Genomic DNA, 21,422 nt, shown 5'->3' on the forward strand with positions numbered 1-21,422 from the left:
TATTATTACTTTCTCGTCTTACGATGGTAAACGAGAAATGGAGATGATTTTAGTTCTCTCCATGGCATTCACGCGTGACGTTAAATTTATTACTTGATAACAGTTGTAACTAGAAACTCTCGATTTGACAATCGTTGGGGAGTTATGTTATCTGTAAATAATTATCACACGGAATACTGCTGATTTTAGAGAATCACACTCAATTCTCTAACACACTGGATATAAATGTGTTTATTTTGGTAGAATCTGACGCAATACTGGCTTTTGGTTATGTAAGAATTCCAGCATTATTGTACAGATACAATTATTAGTTCATGTGAACACTACTGTTAGTTAATTTTAGTTACTACAGTAATTAGTAGATTTTAGTAATAATTCATAATAATACAACAGTATTGTATTAGTGTTGGAAATTTCCAACACCACTAATGAGTGGATATATTATAAACTACTAATGTTTTCCTCTAGCTAAATATAAATTATACCACTTATAGTGGCTTAATTTACAGTATTAATAATTTAATTATTTACTGTGGTAATAAAGTAAGTGTAAATCCTTATCAGATACTGTAGGTTTGACCTGATTAGGCTGTGTGTGATGGTTCCTCCATCAGATTAGAGTGTGGCTACATGTGTACCAGGGGCCCAGGGTCTGAGGCAGCTAGGGTAAGAAAGTGTCACAGATTATGCTGGTCTGCTCACCTGCTGTTAACTCCAGATCACATATTACCTGTCAAAGTAATTTATATTAATAATGGTTCCATTAACATACAAAGTACAGGTGTAACATGAAATATTGTGTGTGTAGCTGAGTAAACCACTACTCACTGTGTTTGGGTTTTTGTATGCCAATAAGCGGCTACGTATCCAATATTTAATAGCGATCACTACCAATAAAGAATTTAAAGCAGACGGGACTTAGCTCTCCTCTTTGTTATTGAGGTCACAATGGCACTTTCTCGGTTGGTCGGATCATTATTGATCCTTTGGCGAGTTATGCTTGTTGTGAGGAGCCCTCTCTGTTTTGTTTACAAGTTCTGTGTGTTGTTGTTGTTGTTGTTGATTTAGGGGCGACGACGATCGTGGGATCGGATGTGCCCCGGCGTACCCGTTAAGGGTGAAGCGCGAAGCCACGAAAGGTGAAACGCCAAGCCAAATCGCGAAACGAGTGACGCCAATCAGTAGAAACTAATATGTCATACGCAAATAAACGCACAGACGGGCAAATCATTGAGGAGCCCTAGGAGTCCCTCAGGGTGACAAGCACCGGCTCCGCTCCACACAGAGAACACCAGGTAGCAAAACCAAAACTCGGCCCCCAACCAAAACGCAAAAGTCATCCAGTGTGCTCCAGCAGAGCAGAAGCCAGCCGCCCACCACGACCGAGGGCACACCTGGAGCCCACCAAGATCCGCCAACTCCCGGCACCTCTCGGCCATGCCGGCCCCCAAACCCCGTCACCCCGCCGGGAGAACCAGCCAGAACACGCCAAAAAAAAAAAAAAAAAATCAGCAATCCCGTGACCCAAAGCGATATGTGCGCCAGGCGTCGGACAATCGGACCGTTGAAAAGGGATGCCGAACGGCAGTAGCAAAGCCAAAACGCGAAAAGTTCTGTGTGTACGTGACTCGTCCCCTCCTCCCTGAGCTGGCGTTCCTCTGCTGGTTCTAACTCTGATTTTATTTAACAGTAACACGGGAGCCAAGCTATATTTCCTTGTGTATTTTTTTAAATTCAGTCCTAGTGAATACTATTTTATTAAGTTTAAACACTAGACTGAAGTTTAAAAGAAATGAGAGGTAATATATGTACGTGTTGTTGATGACGTCACAAAACTCACATTCCCTAAATTCTTAATGGGTAAATATTGTATGTTAACAAGGGTGTCGGATTTCTGACAAGGCTGGATTCAATCTTCTCCTTACCTGAGCTGCTGTCTCCTTTTAGGCTCCAGGCTCCATCTTTCGAGGAAAAGTAAAGGGTTATCTAGTGATCATACAAGAAATGGAAAGTCTATCTAGTGATCATACTAGGGAAATCGAAGGTTTATCTAGTGGCCATAGTAGGGAAAGGGAAGGTTTATCTTTTAATCTTGGTAGATTAGGTTAGATTAGGATAGGTAAGGTTCAGGTTAAGTTTGATTTCGTTAGGCGACGCTTTATATGGTAAGGTTAGGTTAGGTTAGGTTAGATTTGACTAGGCCAGGTAAGGTTCGGGGTATAGTATATAGCACTTGGAAGGGATATGAGGATAACGAGTAGGAATATGTGGATATGAGGATAATCCCTACAGCTCCCTCGCAGTTGGCTTCACTCTCAACTAACACTCAGGGATCCAGGGTTCGATTCCAGGGCAGGACAGAAATGGTTTAGCACGTTTTCTTTCATCTAATTCATCTGCTCACCTAGTAGTAAATAAGGTGCCCGGGAGAAAGCCAACTGTTGTGGGTCTTGATGAAAATCAGTAATTCGGCCACGGAAAGGTCATCGATACAGGCCTAAAGTAAAATTATATATACATAGGCCTACTGTCCCCGTGAAAACTAATGGAAATTTGATTAAAAAACACACATTTGCATTCGCTAACAAAGTTTTTTGTCGGTTGGGTATTGTTGGGCTTAAGCTTCACCTGACCAACGAGATGATCATATGGCCACCACAACTGGTCATTGTGGCCACCACAACTGGTCATTGTGGCCACCACAACTGGTCATTGTGGCCACCACAATAGTTTACTGACCAACCACCAAGTATACTTTAGTCCAGGACTAAAGCTGGGTCAACCTCTCGGTGTGTATATCCCTGTATTTATTAACGATTTTTTTTGTCTTTGATATTTACTGACTAGTGTAATCTGATGTAAATGTCTCATGCAGATAGGGAAAATGGCATAGGTTTAAAACATTTTGCTGTATTTTTTTTTTTTTTTTTTGGGGGGGGGGGGGAAGTCAAATAAGTCAAGCTTTCAATATTGATGTGATGAACAGGAATTTTAATATGCTCTGATTTGATTTTTGCAAATTCCAGCACTCTCAGTTTCTGGGAATAAATTAATTGTGAGCGGCCTTTTCGATATCACCTATTTTTTAATTTATTACCTCTAAATAAATCATGTATTTTACATGAATTCATGTCAAATATGTTATGCATTTTATTGTTTTTTTTGTGTGAATTTCAAAGAATTTATTGTATCAAAATCGATGTTATTGAAAGCAAGAGCTGAGCACATCTTTGATTGTAAAATTGTTCATAATTCCCAAGAAAGTGTATGAAAAGCTGTTTGTTAAGGAAAACTTGGAGCCCCTTGGCACTTCTGTGCATTATTCTAAAGAATCCTTTATATTACAAATCCTTTCTACTAAGAAGAGCTGAGTATACCTCACTCGATCATCGCTGGGCAGTCAAAAGAACTCTTCAATGTGAAGTTGTGATGAGAGATGCTCTCGACAATATGTAATTAATGATAATAAAAAAAATATTAATATATAACAAAAATATATCTACAATGTCGTCAATTCGTGGTAATTTGTCAATGCCAAGAGATTGAGTCAAGTGGTAACCTACAGTTTACCCTTATTTTGTTCTTGTTATATTGCCTCTTTATGATGCGTTCCAAATCCTTGTTCCAGGTTTACTAAGTAGTTCAGATTGGTCACTCTACGACACCCACACGGATTTATTTTAACGTTAAATTTTGTATAGCGTGCTAATTTTGTTAAATGGTACGAAATATGCAAAAAAAATAAGAAGCAGTGACTACTAATTATACTAATTATTTCCAGGATTGTTCACTTTATTTTCTTTCTAACAAATAATGACAGAAGAAATCGAATTTTGACTTTTGTTAGCGGGCTTAGAACTTTGCCTATCCTTAATACAACATAAATCTTCGTCAAGTTGAGTCCCAATAACACTTTCAATCCATCCGTTTAAATAACTTTTAAAACCAAATCAAATCCGTATTTACTGCTGAGGAATAGGGTGGGGCGGCGGACATTTGAGGATTATTGCCCAGTCGAAGAGCTAAAAAAGGAGGTTCACATTCTTTTGTGGGTTAACAACTTTTCACTTGCATTCTAGTTAGGACGATTTCCTATGACAAAGCAAGACAGGAACAGTTCAACATCTCAAGTACGTGTTTACATAATTTTGTTGACCTTAAAGCGACTATTATGACACACAGAGTAACACCATCTCCCTGTCTTCCCCCACACAAAGCCACACCATCTCCCTGTCTTTCCCCACACATAGCCACACCATCTCCCTGTCTTCCCCCACACAAAACCACACCATCTCCCTGTCTTCCCCCACACATAGCCACACCGTCTCCCTGTCTTCCCCCACACAAAGCCACACCATCTCCCTGTCTTCCCCCACACAAAGCCACACCATCTCCCTGTCTTCCCCCACACAAAGCCACACCATCTCCCTGTCTTCCCCCACACATAGCCACACCGTCTCCCTGTCTTCCCCCACACAAAGCCACACCATCTCCCTGTCTTCCCCCACACAAAGCCACACCATCTCTCTGTCTTCCCCCACACAAAGCCACACCATCTCCCTGTCTTCCCCCACACAAAGCCACACCATCTCCCTGTCTTCCCCCACACATAGCCACACCGTCTCCCTGTCTTCCCCCACACAAAGCCACACCATCTCCCTGTCTTCCCCCACACAAAGCCACACCATCTCCCTGTCTTCCCCCACACAAAGCCACACCATCTCCCTGTCTTCCCCCACACAAAGCCACACCATCTCCCTGTCTTCCCCCACACAAAGCCACACCATCTCCCTGTCTTCCCCTACACAAAGCCACACCATCTCCCTGTCTTCCCCCACACATAGCCACACCGTCTCCCTGTCTTCCCCCACACATAGCCACACCGTCTCCCTGTCTTCCCCCACACATAGCCACACCGTCTCCCTGTCTTCCCCCACACATAGCCACACCGTCTCCCTGTCTTCCCCCACACATAGCCACGCCGTCTCCCTGTCTTCCCCCACACATAGCCACACCGTCTCCCTGTCTTCCCCCACACATAGCCACACCGTCTCCCTGTCTTCCCCCACACATAGCCACACCGTCTCCCTGTCTTCCTCCACACATAGCCACACCGTCTCCCTGTCTTCCCCCACACATAGCCACACCGTCTCCCTGTCTTCCCCCACACATAGCCACACCGTCTCCCTGTCTTTCCCCAGACAAAGCCACACCGTCTCCCTGTCTTCCCCCACACATAGCCACACCGTCTCCCTGTCTTTCCCCAGACAAAGCCACACCGTCACCCTGCCTTCCCCCACACATAGCCACACCATCTCCCTGTCTTTCCCCAGACAAAGCCACACCATCTCCCCCAGCAATATGTAATCTAAGCCATCACGCACATCATCCTTCATTTCCCGTTGTCACTCCTTCTTGATCTCCCTCAAACACACACTCACACTCCCCGTCAACACCCCCACTCCCCCCTCCCCCACGAACACCATCTCCACTTCACACACCATCCGTCCCTATCTCTCCTACAAATATTCTCTCCATTTTCCACACACACACACACGCACACACACACACACACACACACACACACACACACACACACACACACACACACACACACACACACACACACACACACACGGGCCCTCGTAGCCTAATGGATAGCGCGCAGGACTCGTAATTCTGTGGCGCGGGTTCGATTCCCGCACGAGGCAGAAACAAATGGGCAAAGTTTCTCTCACCGTGAATGCCCCTGTTACCTAGCAGTAAATAGGTACCTGGGAGTTAGTCAGCTGTCACGGGCTGCTTCCTGGTGTGTGTGTGTGTGTGTGTGTGTGGTGTGGAAAAAAAAAGTAGTTAGTAAACAGTTGATTGACAGTTGAGAGGCGGGCCGAAAGAGCAAAGCTCAACCCCCGCAAACACAACTAAGTGAACACACACACACACACACACACAAAGGGGCCTGGTAGCCTGATGGATGGCGATCAGGACTCGTAATTCTGTGGCGCGGGTTCGATTCCCGCACCAGGCAGAAACAAATGGGAAAAGTTTCTTTCACCCTGAATGCCCCTGTTACCTAGCAGTAAATAGCTACCTGGGAGTTAGTCAGCTGTCACGGGCTGCTTCCTGGTGTGTGTGTGTGTGTGGTGTGAAAAAAAAAATAGTTAGAAAAACAGTTGGTTGAGAAGCGGGCCGAAAGAGCAAAGCACAACCCACTTCTTGTGGTCTTTTGGGATATATATATATATGTCGTACCTAGTAGCCAGAACGCACTTTTTGGCTTACTATGCAAGGCCCGATTTGCCTAATAAGCCAAGTTTTCATGAATTAATATATTTTCTCTAATTTTTTTCTTATCAAATGATAAAGCTACCCATTTCATTATGTATGAGGTCAATTTTTTTTATTGGAGTTATAATTAACGTAGATATATGACCGAACCTAACCAACCCTACCTAACCTAACTTAACCTATCTTTATATGTTAGATTAGGTTAGGTAGCCAAAAAAGTTAGGTTAGGTTAGGTTAGGTAGGTTAGGTAGTCGAAAAACAATTAATTCATGAAAACTTGGCTTATTAGGCAAATCAGGCCTTGCATAGTAGGCTGAAAAGTGAGTTCTGGCTACTAGGTACGACATATATATATATATATATATATATATATATATATATATATATATATATATATATATATATATATATATATATATATATATATATATATATATATATATATATATATATAGGGGGGTACCACCACTGATGCAACTATAGGGACCCACAGCCTCAGAGAAGGGAACACAGAGCATTCAGGGAAAAACTTGCCATTTAACTCTGAATACGTAAGAGTGTTCGCTTCTCCTAGCACCCCCCTTTATATATATATGAAAACTTGGCTTATTAGGCAAATCGGGCCTTGCATAGTAGGCTGAGAAGTCCGTTCTGGCTACTAGGTATGACATATATATATATATATATATATATATATATATATATATATATATATATATATATATATATATATATATATATATATATATATATTATTATGCGGAAAATCCACAGAGAAATATGAAAGGAGGTGAACGTTTCGGCTTTGTTAAAGCCTTTGTCAACACCAGACTGACTAAGGAGAAGGGAGAAGGGGAGGATATATAGGCCGACACCTGACCAACCCATCCCTAGGGTTGGTCAGGTGTAATTAACCAAAAAAGGTATAGCTTAGCTTAGAATGGTCAAAGAGGAGAAAGCGGTCAGAGAATAAGGATGAAAGATTAAAGAAAAGCCTCATGAACACACAATATATGAATATACAATTATAATGAGACATTGTAAGCCTCTCTATCAAAGTTGTTTCTTAAACTGTTGTGCAATATTATAACTTAAAAATGGATCAAGTTTGTACATTCCAGTACTAACATTAAGAAGATTTGGACACTGACTGATTAGAGCAGACTCAATCAAATTCCGTTCCACGAAATCCCCACAATTGGTAATGCTTTTTGCCCCATTCCAGTTAATATTGTGATCGCATAAATTCGTATGTAGATACAATGCATTAGACGTTTGGGCAGTTCTTATACTATAAGCATGTTGTGACAACCGCAATTGTAAGGACTTTCCTGTTTGTCCAAGGTACACAGAATCACAATCATTGCAGGGAATCGAATACACACAACCTGCTGTATCAGGGGAGTTTTTTATTAAATTGGATTTGATCGTACTATTAGTAAACACCAAATTTATATTAAGTTTCTTAAAAATCAGAGACAATTTTTCAAGTCCACTCGCATAAGGTACCACCAATGAGTTAATAATTTTTGGTTTCGCCTTAGGGACGTGATTATAAAACGTACGCTTGGCTTGTACAAACGAGAAATCCAAAAACCTCTTAGGATATTGTAAACTCTTCCCAATTTCATATATTTTAGCAATCTCTTCATCAAAAAACTCAGGGCTGCAAATCCTCAAAGCTCGTAGAAACATTCCTGAAAATACTGCCTGTTTAACTTTACTATGATGATTCGAATAAAAATGAACATACGACCCCACGTTGGTAGGTTTCCTATACACATTAAATTTGAACTTTCTAGTGACTCTATGAATCATAATGTCCAAAAACGGAAGAGTACCATTTTCCTCAGTTTCACAAGTGAATTTTATTGAAGGTACCAAAGAATTCAGTTCATTAAGAAAAACTATCTGGTCTTTGTTGCACGGCCATAAGCACAAAATATCATCAACATACCTAAACCAAACTACATTAGCCGGGATAATCCTGGATAAGATTTTTGTTTCAAAGAATTCCATATACAAATTGCTTAAAACTGGGGACAGGGGATTGCCCATCGCCATACCAAATGTTTGTTTGAAAAATTTTCCATTAAAACTAACATAATTGTCTTTTATACACAATTTAATAAGTTCCAATACTTTATTGGTCTGCAAGCTCAAATTATATTTAGGCAGTTCCTCACGTAGAAATTCTAACAGATCATCAACAGGAACTTTAGTGAATAAAGAGGTCACATCGAAACTTATAAGTTTAAAATCAAAATTTAAATTCAGTGTGGATAGCTTATTAACTAAGTCCACATTGTTTGTCAAGTGTGAGTTGGAAATAGTACCAACTATAGGGGACAAAACTTTGACTAACCACTTAGAGAGTTTATAAGCCGCCGAACCAATTGAACTAATAATCGGCCTTGCCGGATTATATGGCTTATGAGTTTTTATAAGACCATACATGTAAGGAAGAGAGGGGGATCGACTTGTTAGCCTAGATATCAACTCTTTATCGCCTTTACACACAGTTTTAAGAGTTTTGTTAAAATGTGCAATCACTTTTTCAGTAGGATCTCTGTTAACCAATAGATAAGTATCCCTGTCTTCCAAGAGTAACTCCATTTTTCGGACATAGTCATCTTTATTCATAATAACTACTGCATTTGACTTATCAGCCTTGGTAATATGTAATGAACTATCTTTTTTGAGATTTTTGAACGCATGAACAAATCGACTTGGATGATATTTTGTGCTTATGGCCGTGCAACAAAGACCAGATAGTTTTTCTTAATGAACTGAATTCTTTGGTACCTTCAATAAAATTCACTTGTGAAACTGAGGAAAATGGTACTCTTCCGTTTTTGGACATTATGATTCATAGAGTCACTAGAAAGTTCAAATTTAATGTGTATAGGAAACCTACCAACGTGGGGTCGTATGTTCATTTTTATTCGAATCATCATAGTAAAGTTAAACAGGCAGTATTTTCAGGAATGTTTCTACGAGCTTTGAGGATTTGCAGCCCTGAGTTTTTTGATGAAGAGATTGCTAAAATATATGAAATTGGGAAGAGTTTACAATATCCTAAGAGGTTTTTGGATTTCTCGTTTGTACAAGCCAAGCGTACGTTTTATAATCACGTCCCTAAGGCGAAACCAAAAATTATTAACTCATTGGTGGTACCTTATGCGAGTGGACTTGAAAAATTGTCTCTGATTTTTAAGAAACTTAATATAAATTTGGTGTTTACTAATAGTACGATCAAATCCAATTTAATAAAAAACTCCCCTGACACAGCAGGTTGTGTGTATTTGATTCCCTGCAATGATTGTGATTCTGTGTACCTTGGACAAACAGGAAAGTCCTTACAATTGCGGTTGTCACAACATGCTTATAGTATAAGAACTGCCCAAACGTCTAATGCATTGTATCTACATACGAGTTTATGCGATCACAATATTAACTGGAATGGGGCAAAAAGCATTACCAATTGTGGGGATTTCGTGGAACGGAATTTGATTGAGTCTGCTCTAATCAGTCAGTGTCCAAATCTTCTTAATGTTAGTACTGGAATGTACAAACTTGATCCATTTTTAAGTTATAATATTGCACAACAGTTTAAGAAACAACTTTGATAGAGAGGCTTACAATGTCTCATTATAATTGTATATTCATATATTGTGTGTTCATGAGGCTTTTCTTTAATCTGTCATCCTTATTCTCTGACCGCTTAATCCTCTTTGACCATTCTAAGCTAAGCTATACGTTTTTTGGTTAATTACACCTGACCAACCCTAGGGATGGGTTGGTCAGGTGTCGGCCTATATATCCTCCCCTTCTCCCTTCTCCTTAGTCAGTCTGGTGTTGACAAAGGCTTTAACAAAGCCGAAACGTTCACCTCCTTTCATATTTCTCTGTGGATTTTCCGCATAAAATGATCAGTGTTTTGTGATCGTCAATTGCATATATATATATATATATATATATATATATATATATATATATATATATATATATATATATATATATATATATATATATATATATATATATATATTATCCTGGTTTCTTGATTATCCTGGCTACCGAAACCAGGATAATCAAGAAACTAACAACATTATATGGAGGACCTATGGCAATTCCACGACCAAGAGACGGCTTCCTGAATCTTGCTGAAATCAACCTCACTGAGGACCAAGTCACTCTCCTAAATCTGGGTATAACTGTCACATTAAGTCCAGACCAAGTGTGATGGCCCAGAAAGTGGAGTTGGAGATCCTGTTGGATCTCGACATATTCGACCTCGAGACACAAAAGAAGGTAACCACCAAAGACACCTTATAAGCGGAACTTATTGCAGAAGGAGGAAAGACTCGAGGCAACTACAGGAGCACCATACTGTCCCCCGAGCTCAAAGCGGCAGCTAGGAGCCTTCGTGAGAACAAGGAGATAGTCGTCAGGAGAGATGACAAGTCGCCAATATATGTCATTCTTAAAAAAGACGAATATCTGGTGAAAATTAACCTCATACTCTCTGACCGAACTAAATTCCAAAGAGTAATAAAGGACACTACAGCCGAATTGAAAGCAAAGGTAAACAAATTGATCGAATCTGGGAACGCCAAGAAATCCGGACTCCACCTGCCAAAGATTATTGGGGAATATAAACCTGGATACGCATATGGAAATGTCAAGACACACATGCCTGGAAACCCACTTCGGCCAATCATCAGCCAGATACCCACACCCACGTACAGACTGGCGAAGCGACTCAACGGCTTGCTGACTCCTTATGTCCCTTGCACCTTCAGCCTGAAGTCTCCAAAGGAATTTGTTGACTTACTGCGGGAAACACGAGCCACAGGGATACGAGCCTCGTTGGACGTAGAATCACTGTTTACCAACGTACCTGTGGATGAAACAATCGGGATGATAGTGGACAGAGTGTATCGTGATCCGGCCTGTACTCCTCTTGACATACCAGAAAATATTCTAAGGAAACTACTTCAAGCTTGGTCAAAAGAGGCACCCTTCGTGAGCCCGGATGGGCACATGTATAAGCAAGTAGATGGGGTCGTCATGGGTTCTCCCCTAGGTGTCCTGTTTGCGAACTTTTACACGGGTGCCATCGAACAAAAGGTCTTAGTCGACATGAACTTGAAACCAGCCATATACTGCAGGTATGTTGATGACATTTTTACACAGGTACCTGATGTTAGACATCTGCAGGAGCTGAAGGAGGCCTTTGAGCGGAATTCTGTGTTGCGTTTCATTAACGAGATGGAGAAGGATGGGAAGCTGCCCTTTCTAGATGTAACAGTCATGGAAAGGAGCGGAGGTTTCCACACTGCAGTCTACACTAAGGAAACAAACATAGGAATGTGCCTCAATGCCAACAGTGACAGCCCAAACAGGTACGAGAGGAGTGTTGTTAACACTTATGTCGACCATGCTCTCAGCCACAGCTCAGGATGGAAGCAATTCGGTGAAGAACTCTGTAGGGTAAGGCAGGTCCTAGTTAACAACTGCTTTTCCAATGGTTTCGTTGAAGACATCATAAGAAGGAAGGTGAAACGCCATGCAACCTCTGAAAAGACAATGAACACAACACCTGTACCCCCTATCTTATCTTGTCCCAGCGGCCCGGTCCTCGACCAGGCCTCCACCCCCAGGAAGCAGCCCGTGACAGCTGACTAACACCCAGGTACCTATTTTACCGCTAGGTAACAGGGGCATAGGGTGAAAGAAACTCTGCACATTGTTTCTCCCCGGCGCCTGGGATCGAACCCAGGACCACAGGATCACAAGTCCAGCGTGCTGTCTGCTCGGCCGACCGGCTCTCCCTATTAGACTATTTTACAGGATCTTCTTTTCCACAGCTCATAAAACGAAGGAAAGGGTCCTGAAAGACATTGTTAATAGGAACGTTATCCCTACAGACAAAAATCAGAAGATACAATTGACGATTTACTATAAAAACAAAAAAAACTGCCAACCTACTCATGAGAAACTCTCCAGACACATAGCAGAACGCTTTTAAAGAGACCAATGTCGTCTATGCCTTCAAATGCCCACTTGGGGACTGTAAGCCTCAAAGAACTCAGTGTATAGGCAAGACAACATCTCTTTCCAGGCGATTAACGATGCATAAGCAACAGGGCTCCATTAAGGAACATATAACCTCATCCCACAACCAGACCATCACCAGAGACAAAATACACAGAAATCATCGATAGATACAGCGATAGCAGGCGGCTTGAAATCTGCGAGGCACTACACATCAAGAAGTCAACACCAGCAATCAACAGCCAATTAATGCACAATTATATTCTACCCACTTCAAGACCGCGCACCAATAAAGAAGCATCAAGAAATGTGGGCCAATAGGTCCTTTGCAGTTACTTCCATTCTTCCCTTTAACTTACAAAATATATACCTATTGTTTCGTGTTCTGTCTTGTGTTGAAAGTTTGTTTTCACCTCATCCAAAACTGTTGTAACATATCACTTCACCCAAATGCAGGTATATAAAATGAAAGCCGTTTAAATTATAGCATAGTAGAACTCTGTTTAGTGTTTGCTGGTTATAGTTGTGTGTGTGTGTAAACTAAAGTCTTTGAAAATGTAAAAAGGTATTACGAAACGCGTTCAAGTGTTGCGTCAAACTAGAAATAAAAATGAATTTTGGAGAATTGATTTTTCAATTACCATCGACAGTGAAAAGAACCATAAGAAATATTGAGAAAATTCGTGTTAGAAATAATAATCTTACTTTTTTGGGCATATTTAATAATATATATATATATATATATATATATATATATATATATATATATATATATATATATATATATATATATATATATATATATATATATATATATAAATATATATATATATATATAAATATATATATATATATCTATATATATATATATATATATATATATATATCTATATATATATATATATATATATATATATAAATATATATATATATATATATATATATATATATATATATATATATAAATATATATATATATATATATATATATATATATATATATATATATATATATATATATATATATATATATATATATATATATATATATATATATATATATATATACGCTAGCTGTACCCAACCACGTGTTGCTGTGGCTCATCAACGCATGTGCAACGCTGAGGCACCAGTGCCTTCCCCTGTCTCCCAGTCCTCCCCAAAATTCCCCCTTCTGGGATCCCCTCGTCCTCCCAACCATTCCTCACTCCCATGTCCCATCGTTCTCCCAACTATTCCCCACTTCCCTGTCCCCTTGTCCTCCCCACAATTCCCCCCCTCCCCCATCTCTTTGTCCTCCCCCACCATCTGTAGTTCCCCTTCCCCTCGTCCTCCCTACTATTCCCCACTTCCTCATCCACTCGTCCTCCCCACCATCCTCCACTCACCTGTCCCCTTGTCCTCCCCCTCCATTTTCCATTCCCCTGTTTCTTCATCCCCAATATTCCCAACGTTTCCTCCTCTTCCCGATCATTACCACCATCCCCCTGTCCGCTCGTCATTCCCACCATCCCCCACTCCCGTGACTCGTCCTCTTCACCATTTCCCACTCCCTCGTCCAATGCATTCCCAAATGATATGATGTTCCTATCGGAAAATTGGGAACATCATATGATGTGATGTTCCCATCACTGAAATTAAAGAAAAACAGTTAAAAAACAAAACAAATGAAAAACAATGAAAAAATTAAAAATAATAAACTATACTCACGAAATGAATAGTATGTAAACAACACAGCTCAATTCGAACACAATATCACACAAAATATTTAAAACAAAATTAAAATAAATCGATATCTATGAAAGTTCTATTTATGAATGAAATTGGAAACATTGAAATGGAATCGAAACATATTTTGCATAGCGTGTGTTGCTCTTACATGTAACTGATGGCTCTGTAAAAAACAACAACAGGTTTTTACCTGTCACAGGTATAGCATATATACTTATACTTACGAAATGAACGGAAATAAACAACACAGCTCAATTCCAATGCAATGTCACACAAAATAATTAAATCAATTTGCCAATGCAATTGGAAACACTGTAATGGAATCGTAACATATTTAGTATAGTGTGTGGTGCTCTAACGTGCAACAGATGGCGCTGTTTCTTAAAAAAAAAGAATGTTTTTACCTGTTACAGGTGTGGCATCTATACTAATTCGTACGAAATGATTCGTATGGTAAACAACACAACTCAATTTCAACGCAATGTCACACAAATAATTAAATCAAAATAAAATGAAAATAAAAATCTATGAAAATTCAATTTCTCAATACAATCAGAAATATTGAATTGGAATCATAACATATTTAACATAGCGTGTTTTTCTATTATGTCCAACAGATGGCACTGTTTTTTAACAAAATAAAACATGTTTTTACCTGTCACAGGTGTGCCATCTATATCGTAGATATATAAAAAAAAACATGCGCGTATTTGATTGGAACGTTGTGTGAAAATTTCAAAGCAATCGGTGAAGAACTTTCGGAAATTAGCGATTTTGAACTAACGAACATATACATTTTTATTTATATAGATATACTAGCAGTACCTGGCCACGCATTGCTGTGGCTCAGCAACGCATGTGCGTTGCTGAGCCACAGCAACCTTCTCTGTCCCCCAGTCCTTCCCACCATTCTCTCCTCACCCTTCTCCTCAGCCTCCCAACCATACCCCACTCCACCGTCCCCTCGTCCTCCCCACCATTCCCTACTCCACCATCCCCTCTAATTTTTTCAGGGATATTCCTGTGCGGGCCCTAAGCCTCTGTCAGGCCCACTAAGTAATACTTGTTTCTGTTTTACTTGGGCGGAGTATGAGTATTTATGATTTGGATGTCGCTTTAGTAAGATTTTGCCATATGTGTTTAACAACTTCTGCTTTGTTGAATCTAAGTTGAAACATTAATGGGTTTGTAACTGTGCATTGTGTTAGATAATGTTCCAGTGGTCTGTCGGGCATTTCTCCACAGTGCTGACATTTCCTCACATCTTCCGGAACCTGTAAGCCTATTTCCAATGCACATGGATATCAAAGCCTGATGCGATGTAAGTGTACTTCTGTTGCTCTACTGCTCCCTTTCATCAAACTAAGTGGTATTAGTTGGTTGAATTCTTGTACCAACCCGCAAATCCTGATGTTGCACCTGCTGTGTTGTGGTCACTGTACATCTTTTACATTGCTCTGTATCTAATTAATTTCTTAATCTGTGATTAAATCTGTGGTATGTAGATGTCTACATTTCTTCTCTAAGTTGCAAGTGTTGCATCTTCGTCTGCAACGTCATTTCCTATTATTCCCACATGACTTAGCATGCAGTTGATAAGTACGCGTCGGCCTTGTCGTTTGAGTGTTTGCATTAATGATATGACATTTGTGATCAGATCCACCATCCCCTTTTCCTTCCCACCATGCCCCACTCCCCTTTCCCTTTGTCCTCCCCACCATTCTCCATTCCGCCATCCCCTCGTCCCCACCATCCCAAACTCCCCCGTCCCCTCGTCCTTCCCCACCATTACCCTTCCCTTGTCCCCTCGGCATCCCCACCATTCCCCACTCCCTCGTCCGATGCTATCCCAAATGGTCTGATGTTCCCATCAGAAAATTGGGAACATCAAGTGATCTGATGTTCCCCATTAATGAAATATAAGAAAAAAGTTAAAAAAATTACATGAAATGAAAAAAATATAAAAATAACCTATACTCATGAAATGAACGGCCTGGTTAACAACACAGCTCAATTCCAACAAAATTCACACAAAATAATTAAATCAAAATGAAAATCAATAAAAATCAATGATAGTTCAATTTATCAATGCAATCAGAAACTTTGAAATGGAATTGTAATGTAATTAGTATAGCATGTGTGTTGCTCTTACATGCAACAGATGGTCCTGTTTGTCAAGAAAAACATAGTTTTACCTGTCACAAGTGTGGCATCTATACTTATATTTACGAAATGAACGGTATGGGAAACAACACAGCTCAGTTCCAACAAAATGTCACTCAAAATAATTCAATAACAAATAAAATAAATCAAAATGTATGAAAATAAAATTGATCAATGCAATCGGAAACATTGAAATGGAATTCGTGACATGTATAGTATAGCGTGAATATTGCTATTATGTGCAACAGATGGCGCTGTTTTTCAAAAACGCATGTTTTTACCTGTCACAGGGGGGTGGCATCTATATAGTAGGTATACAAAAATACGCGAATACTCGAATGTAACGTTGTATCAAAATTTCAAAGCAATCGGTGAAGAACATTAGGAGATTACAGCGTGTGTTGCTCTCATGTCCATCAGATGGCGCTGTTTAAAAAAAAACATGTATTTTTCTTGTCACAGGTGAGGCATGTATATAGTTGATATATAAAAAGACGCGCCTATTCAAACGCAACGTTGTGTCAAAATGTCAAAGCAATCGGTAAAGAGGTTTCGAAGATTTCCCTCACATGAAAAAAACATGAAAAACACAGTTTTTCAGGAAAAGCATGTTTTTTTTTACCGTCACAGACGTGACATCTACATAGTATGTATATAAAAACCAGGCCGGATGCAAATGGAACATTGTGTGAAAATTTCAAAGCAATCGGTGAAGAACTTTCGGAGATTAGCGATTTTGAAAAACGAACATTTCCATTTTATTTATATAGATATATTTCTTCATTGAAGTTGTTCAACATAACTCTTGCAACATAGTGCTTATTTCTGCATTTTTTTATTGGTTGTTTGGAATCTTTAACACAAGTTACAATAGGGAGGTTGACTATAAATTAATATGCAAAGTTAGGTATAAATGATGAACTAATCAATATGACCCGACTATTTGTTCATTTCATTTCAAACGTGTACACATTCAAATTATTAAATCTGTTATTAAAAGTAAGTGTTCATTTAATTTAAATACGACGAAACTAACGTAATAAACACATAAATTTTTCAGAATGAAAATTTCTTTCCTGGTCTGGTGTTCAAGGCCTCGGAAGAACCGGTAAGGGCGGGGGGGAGGAGTGATACTAAGTCCTTCACAGCCTCCAGCACTTCCGGCTGCCTCTTCTCTCGCTCCTGATGATGCTGCAATATGGTAAGAATTCACCATTCGTCATCTCTGACGGTCCGTGCGTGTCGGATCCGGAAAGAAATTCGCTTCCATCGGTGTTGATGATGCGCGGATTTATCAAGAGCTTCCCTTTTCCCCCTTGCTGAAGATTCTGAAGATGCCGGAATGTGGTATAAACTTGCTTAAGCCGTGGCAGTGTCAGTGCCCGCGTTCGAGGGTCATTATTGGTATCTTAAACGGAAATAGGAAGTGTTGAGAAAGTGTAAAAAAGGAGTTGTTCCTTTACCTGAGGATTCCCATAAATACTTATAAATACTCTAATAATAAGAAGAAAAGTTGACAATAAAAGTGCTCAAGTTGGAAATGGGACCAAAAAATATGCACTTGTGAAGGGGAAAAAATGCAAGATAATATACAACAAAATATTACATATTTGATAAAACATAACTTTAAAATTGACCGTAAAGGAAGACGGTAAATAAATAGTTGCATAACTAGAGAAGAAGTGATAGAAGAACGTTATGGAAGAGGGCGACAGAAGCCAATATGGAGAGAGAGAGCTGGTCGTTGGTACTGCTTGTTGTCTTTCTTATTATAGGTAAGTCACATCTACCTACTGATAAATGTCTCTCTCTCTCTCTCTCTCTCTCACTCTCTCTCTCTCTCTCTCTCTCTCTCTCTCTCTCTCTCTCTCTCTCTCTCTCTCTCTCTCTCTCTCTCTCTCTCTCTCTCTCTCTCTCTCTCTCTCTCTCTCTCTCTCTCTCTCTCTCTCTCTCTCTCTCTCTCTCTCTCTCTCTCTCTCTCTCTCTCTCTCTCTCTCTCTCTCTCTCTCCTCTCTCTCTCTCTCTCTCTCTCTCTCTCTCTCTCTCTCTCTCTCTCTCTCTCTCTCTCTCTCTCTCTCTCTCTCTCTCTCTCTCTCTCTCTCTCTCTCTCTCTCTCTCTCTCTCTCTCTCTCTCTCTCTCTCTCTCTCTCTCTCTCTCTCTCTCTCTCTCTCTCTCTCTCTCTCTCTCTCTCTCTCACTCTCTCTCTCTCTCTCTCTCTCTCTCTCTCTCTCTCTCTCTCTCTCTCTCTCTCTCTCTCTCTCTCTCTCTCTCTCTCTCTCTCTCTCTCTCTCTCACTCTCTCTCTCACTCTCTCTCTCTCTCTCTCTCACTCTCTCTCTCTCTCTCTCTCTCTCTCTCTCTCTCTCTCTCTCTCTCTCTCTCTCTCTCTCTCTCTCTCTCTCTCTCTCTCTCTCTCTCTCACTCTCTCTCTCACTCTCTCTCTCACTCTCTCTCTCACTCTCTCTCTCTCTCTCTCTCTCTCTCTCTCTCTCTCTCTCTCTCTCTCTCTCTCTCTCTCTCTCTCTCTCTCTCTCTCTCTCTCTCTCTCTCTCTCTCTCACTCTCTCTCTCACTCTCTCTCTCACTCTCTCTCTCACTCTCTCTCTCACTCTCTCTCTCACTCTCTCTCTCTCTCTCTCTCTCTCTCTCTCTCTCTCTCTCTCTCTCTCTCTCTCTCTCTCTCTCTCTCTCTCTCTCTCTCTCTCTCTCTCTCTCTCCCTCTCTCTCTCTCTCTCTCTCTCTCTCTCTCTCTCTCTCTCTCTCTCTCTCTCTCTCTCTCTCTCTCTCTCTCTCTCTCTCTCTCTCTCTCACTCTCTCTCTCACTCTCTCTCTCTCTCTCTCTCTCTCTCTCTCTCTCTCTCTCTCTCTCTCTCTCTCTCTCTCTCTCTCTCTCTCTCTCTCTCACTCTCTCTCTCACTCTCTCTCTCTCTCTCTCTCTCTCTCTCTCTCTCTCTCTCTCTCTCTCTCTCTCTCTCTCTCTCTCTCTCTCTCTCTCTCTCTCTCTCTCTCTCTCTCTCTCTCACTCTCTCTCTCACTCTCTCTCTCACTCTCTCTCTCTCTCTCTCTCTCTCTCTCTCTCTCTCTCTCTCTCTCTCTCTCTCTCTCTCTCTCTCTCTCTCTCTCTCTCTCTCTCTCTCTCTCTCTCACTCTCTCTCTCACTCTCTCTCTCACTCTCTCTCTCACTCTCTCTCTCACTCTCTCTCTCACTCTCTCTCTCACTCTCTCTCTCCTCTCTCTCTCTCTCTCTCTCTCTCTCTCTCTCTCTCTCTCTCTCTCTCTCTCTCTCTCTCTCTCTCTCTCTCTCTCTCTCTCTCTCTCTCTCTCTCTCTCTCTCTCTCTCTCTCTCTCTCTCTCTCTCTCTCTCTCTCTCTCTCTCTCTCTTAGCATGGTAATTGGCTAAGCTGAGTAATTCCTGCGGTGAAAATAGTTGCAATTGCAAATGTCATTATTTGTTATATGAAAGTATTTATTTAAAGACCAAATTGAAGAAGGCATTATTGGAGTCAGGCAACGTGGAGTTAAAGTGTAAATTAATTAATATGTGTGAACTAATGACTGCAGGGCAGCTGTTGAAAAAGATTTTGCTGCAGTTTACGGAACCGTAATGTGTTGTGTTGCTCATCCATCATCAGTTGTGGTGGTCATCCATCATCTGTTGTGTTGGTCATCCATCACCTGTTGTGGTGGTCATCCATCATCTGTTGTGGTGGTCATCCATCATCTGTTGTGTTGTTCATCCATCACCTGTTGTGGTGGTCATCCATCATCTGTTGTGTTGGTCATCCATCATCTGTTGTGTTGGTCATCCATCACCTGTTGTGGTGGTCATCCATCATCTGTTGTGGTGGTCATCCATCATCTGTTGTGTTGGTCATCCATCACCTGTTGTGGTGGTCATCCATCATCTGTTGTGGTGGTCATCCATCATCTGTTGTGTTGGTCATCCATCATCTGTTGTGGTGGTCATCCATCATCTGTTGTGTTGGTCATCCATCGCCTGTTGTGGTGGTCATCCATCATCTGTTGTGGTGGTCATCCATCATCTGTTGTGGTGGTCATCTATCATCTGTTGTGTTGGTCATCCATCATCTGTTGTGGTGGTCATCCATCATCTGTTGTGGTGGTCATCCATCATCTGTTGTGTTGGTCATCCATCACCTGTTGTGGTGGTCATCCATCATCTGTTGTGTTGGTCATCCATCACCTGTTGTGGTGGTCATCCATCATCTGTTGTGGTGGTCATCCATCATCTGTTGTGGTGGTCATCCATCATCTGTTGTGTTGGTCATCCATCATCTGTTGTGGTGGTCATCCATCATCTGTTGTGTTGGTCATCCATCATCTGTTGTGGTGGTCATCCATCATCTGTTGTGGTGGTCATCCATCATCTGTTGTGGTGGTTATCCATCAGATGTTGTGTTGGTCATCCATCATCTGTTGTGGTGGTCATCCATCATCTGTTGTGGTGGTCATCCATCATCTGTTGTGGTGGTCATCCATCATCTGTTGTGTTGGTCATCCATTATCTGTTGTGGTGGTCATCCATCATCTGTTGTGGTGGTCATCCATCACCTGTTGTGATGACCATCCATCACCTGTTGTGGTGGTCATCCATCACCTGTTGTGGTGGTCATGTATCATCTGTTGTGGTGGTCATCCATCATCTGTTGTGGTGGTCATCCATCACCTGTTGTGATGACCATCCATCACCTGTTGTGGTGGTCATCCATCACCTGTTGTGGTGGTCATCCATCACCTGGTGTTGTGGTCATCCATCATCTGTTGTGGTGGCCATCCATCATCTGTTGTGTTGGTCATCCATCATCTGTTGTGCTGGTCATCCATCATCTGTTATATTGGTCATCCATCATCTGTTGCAGTGGTCATCCATCATCTGTTGTGGTGGTCATCCATCATCTGTTGTAGTGGTCATCCATCACCTGTTGTGGTGGTCATTCGTCACCAGTTGTGATGATCATCTATCATCTGTTGTGGTGGTCATCCATCACCTGTTGTGGTGGTCATCCATCACTTGTTGTGGTGGTCATCCATCATCTGTTGTTGTGGTCATCCATCATCTGTTGTGGTGGTCATCCATCATCTGTTGTGGTGGTCATCCATCATCTGTTGTGTTGGTCATCCATTATCTGTTATGGTGGTCACCCATCATCTGTTGTGGTG

The 21,422-nt window shown here is 40.9% G+C and overlaps 1 protein-coding gene across 5 annotated transcripts in view; it reads left to right on the top strand.

Annotated features, from left to right (window-relative positions):
- The window catches only part of LOC123769723 (matrix-remodeling-associated protein 5-like), a 254,948-nt gene that overhangs the window by 160,998 nt on the left and 72,528 nt on the right, over positions 1-21,422 (top strand). For 4 of the 5 annotated variants that reach the window (XM_069324422.1, XM_069324420.1, XM_069324423.1 and 1 more), the window contains one exon: positions 17,303-18,017. The exons of the other annotated variant lie outside the window; for it this stretch is intronic. In XM_069324422.1, coding sequence (XP_069180523.1) covers positions 17,966-18,017 — 52 coding nt within the window. In that variant the 5' untranslated portion in view covers positions 17,303-17,965. The remainder of the gene's footprint in view (positions 1-17,302; positions 18,018-21,422) is intronic. 5 annotated transcript variants of the gene reach the window in all.

This window comes from Procambarus clarkii, chromosome 14 (genome assembly GCF_040958095.1).
Source record: "Procambarus clarkii isolate CNS0578487 chromosome 14, FALCON_Pclarkii_2.0, whole genome shotgun sequence".
In the NCBI taxonomy this organism is placed as follows: domain Eukaryota; kingdom Metazoa; phylum Arthropoda; class Malacostraca; order Decapoda; family Cambaridae; genus Procambarus; species Procambarus clarkii.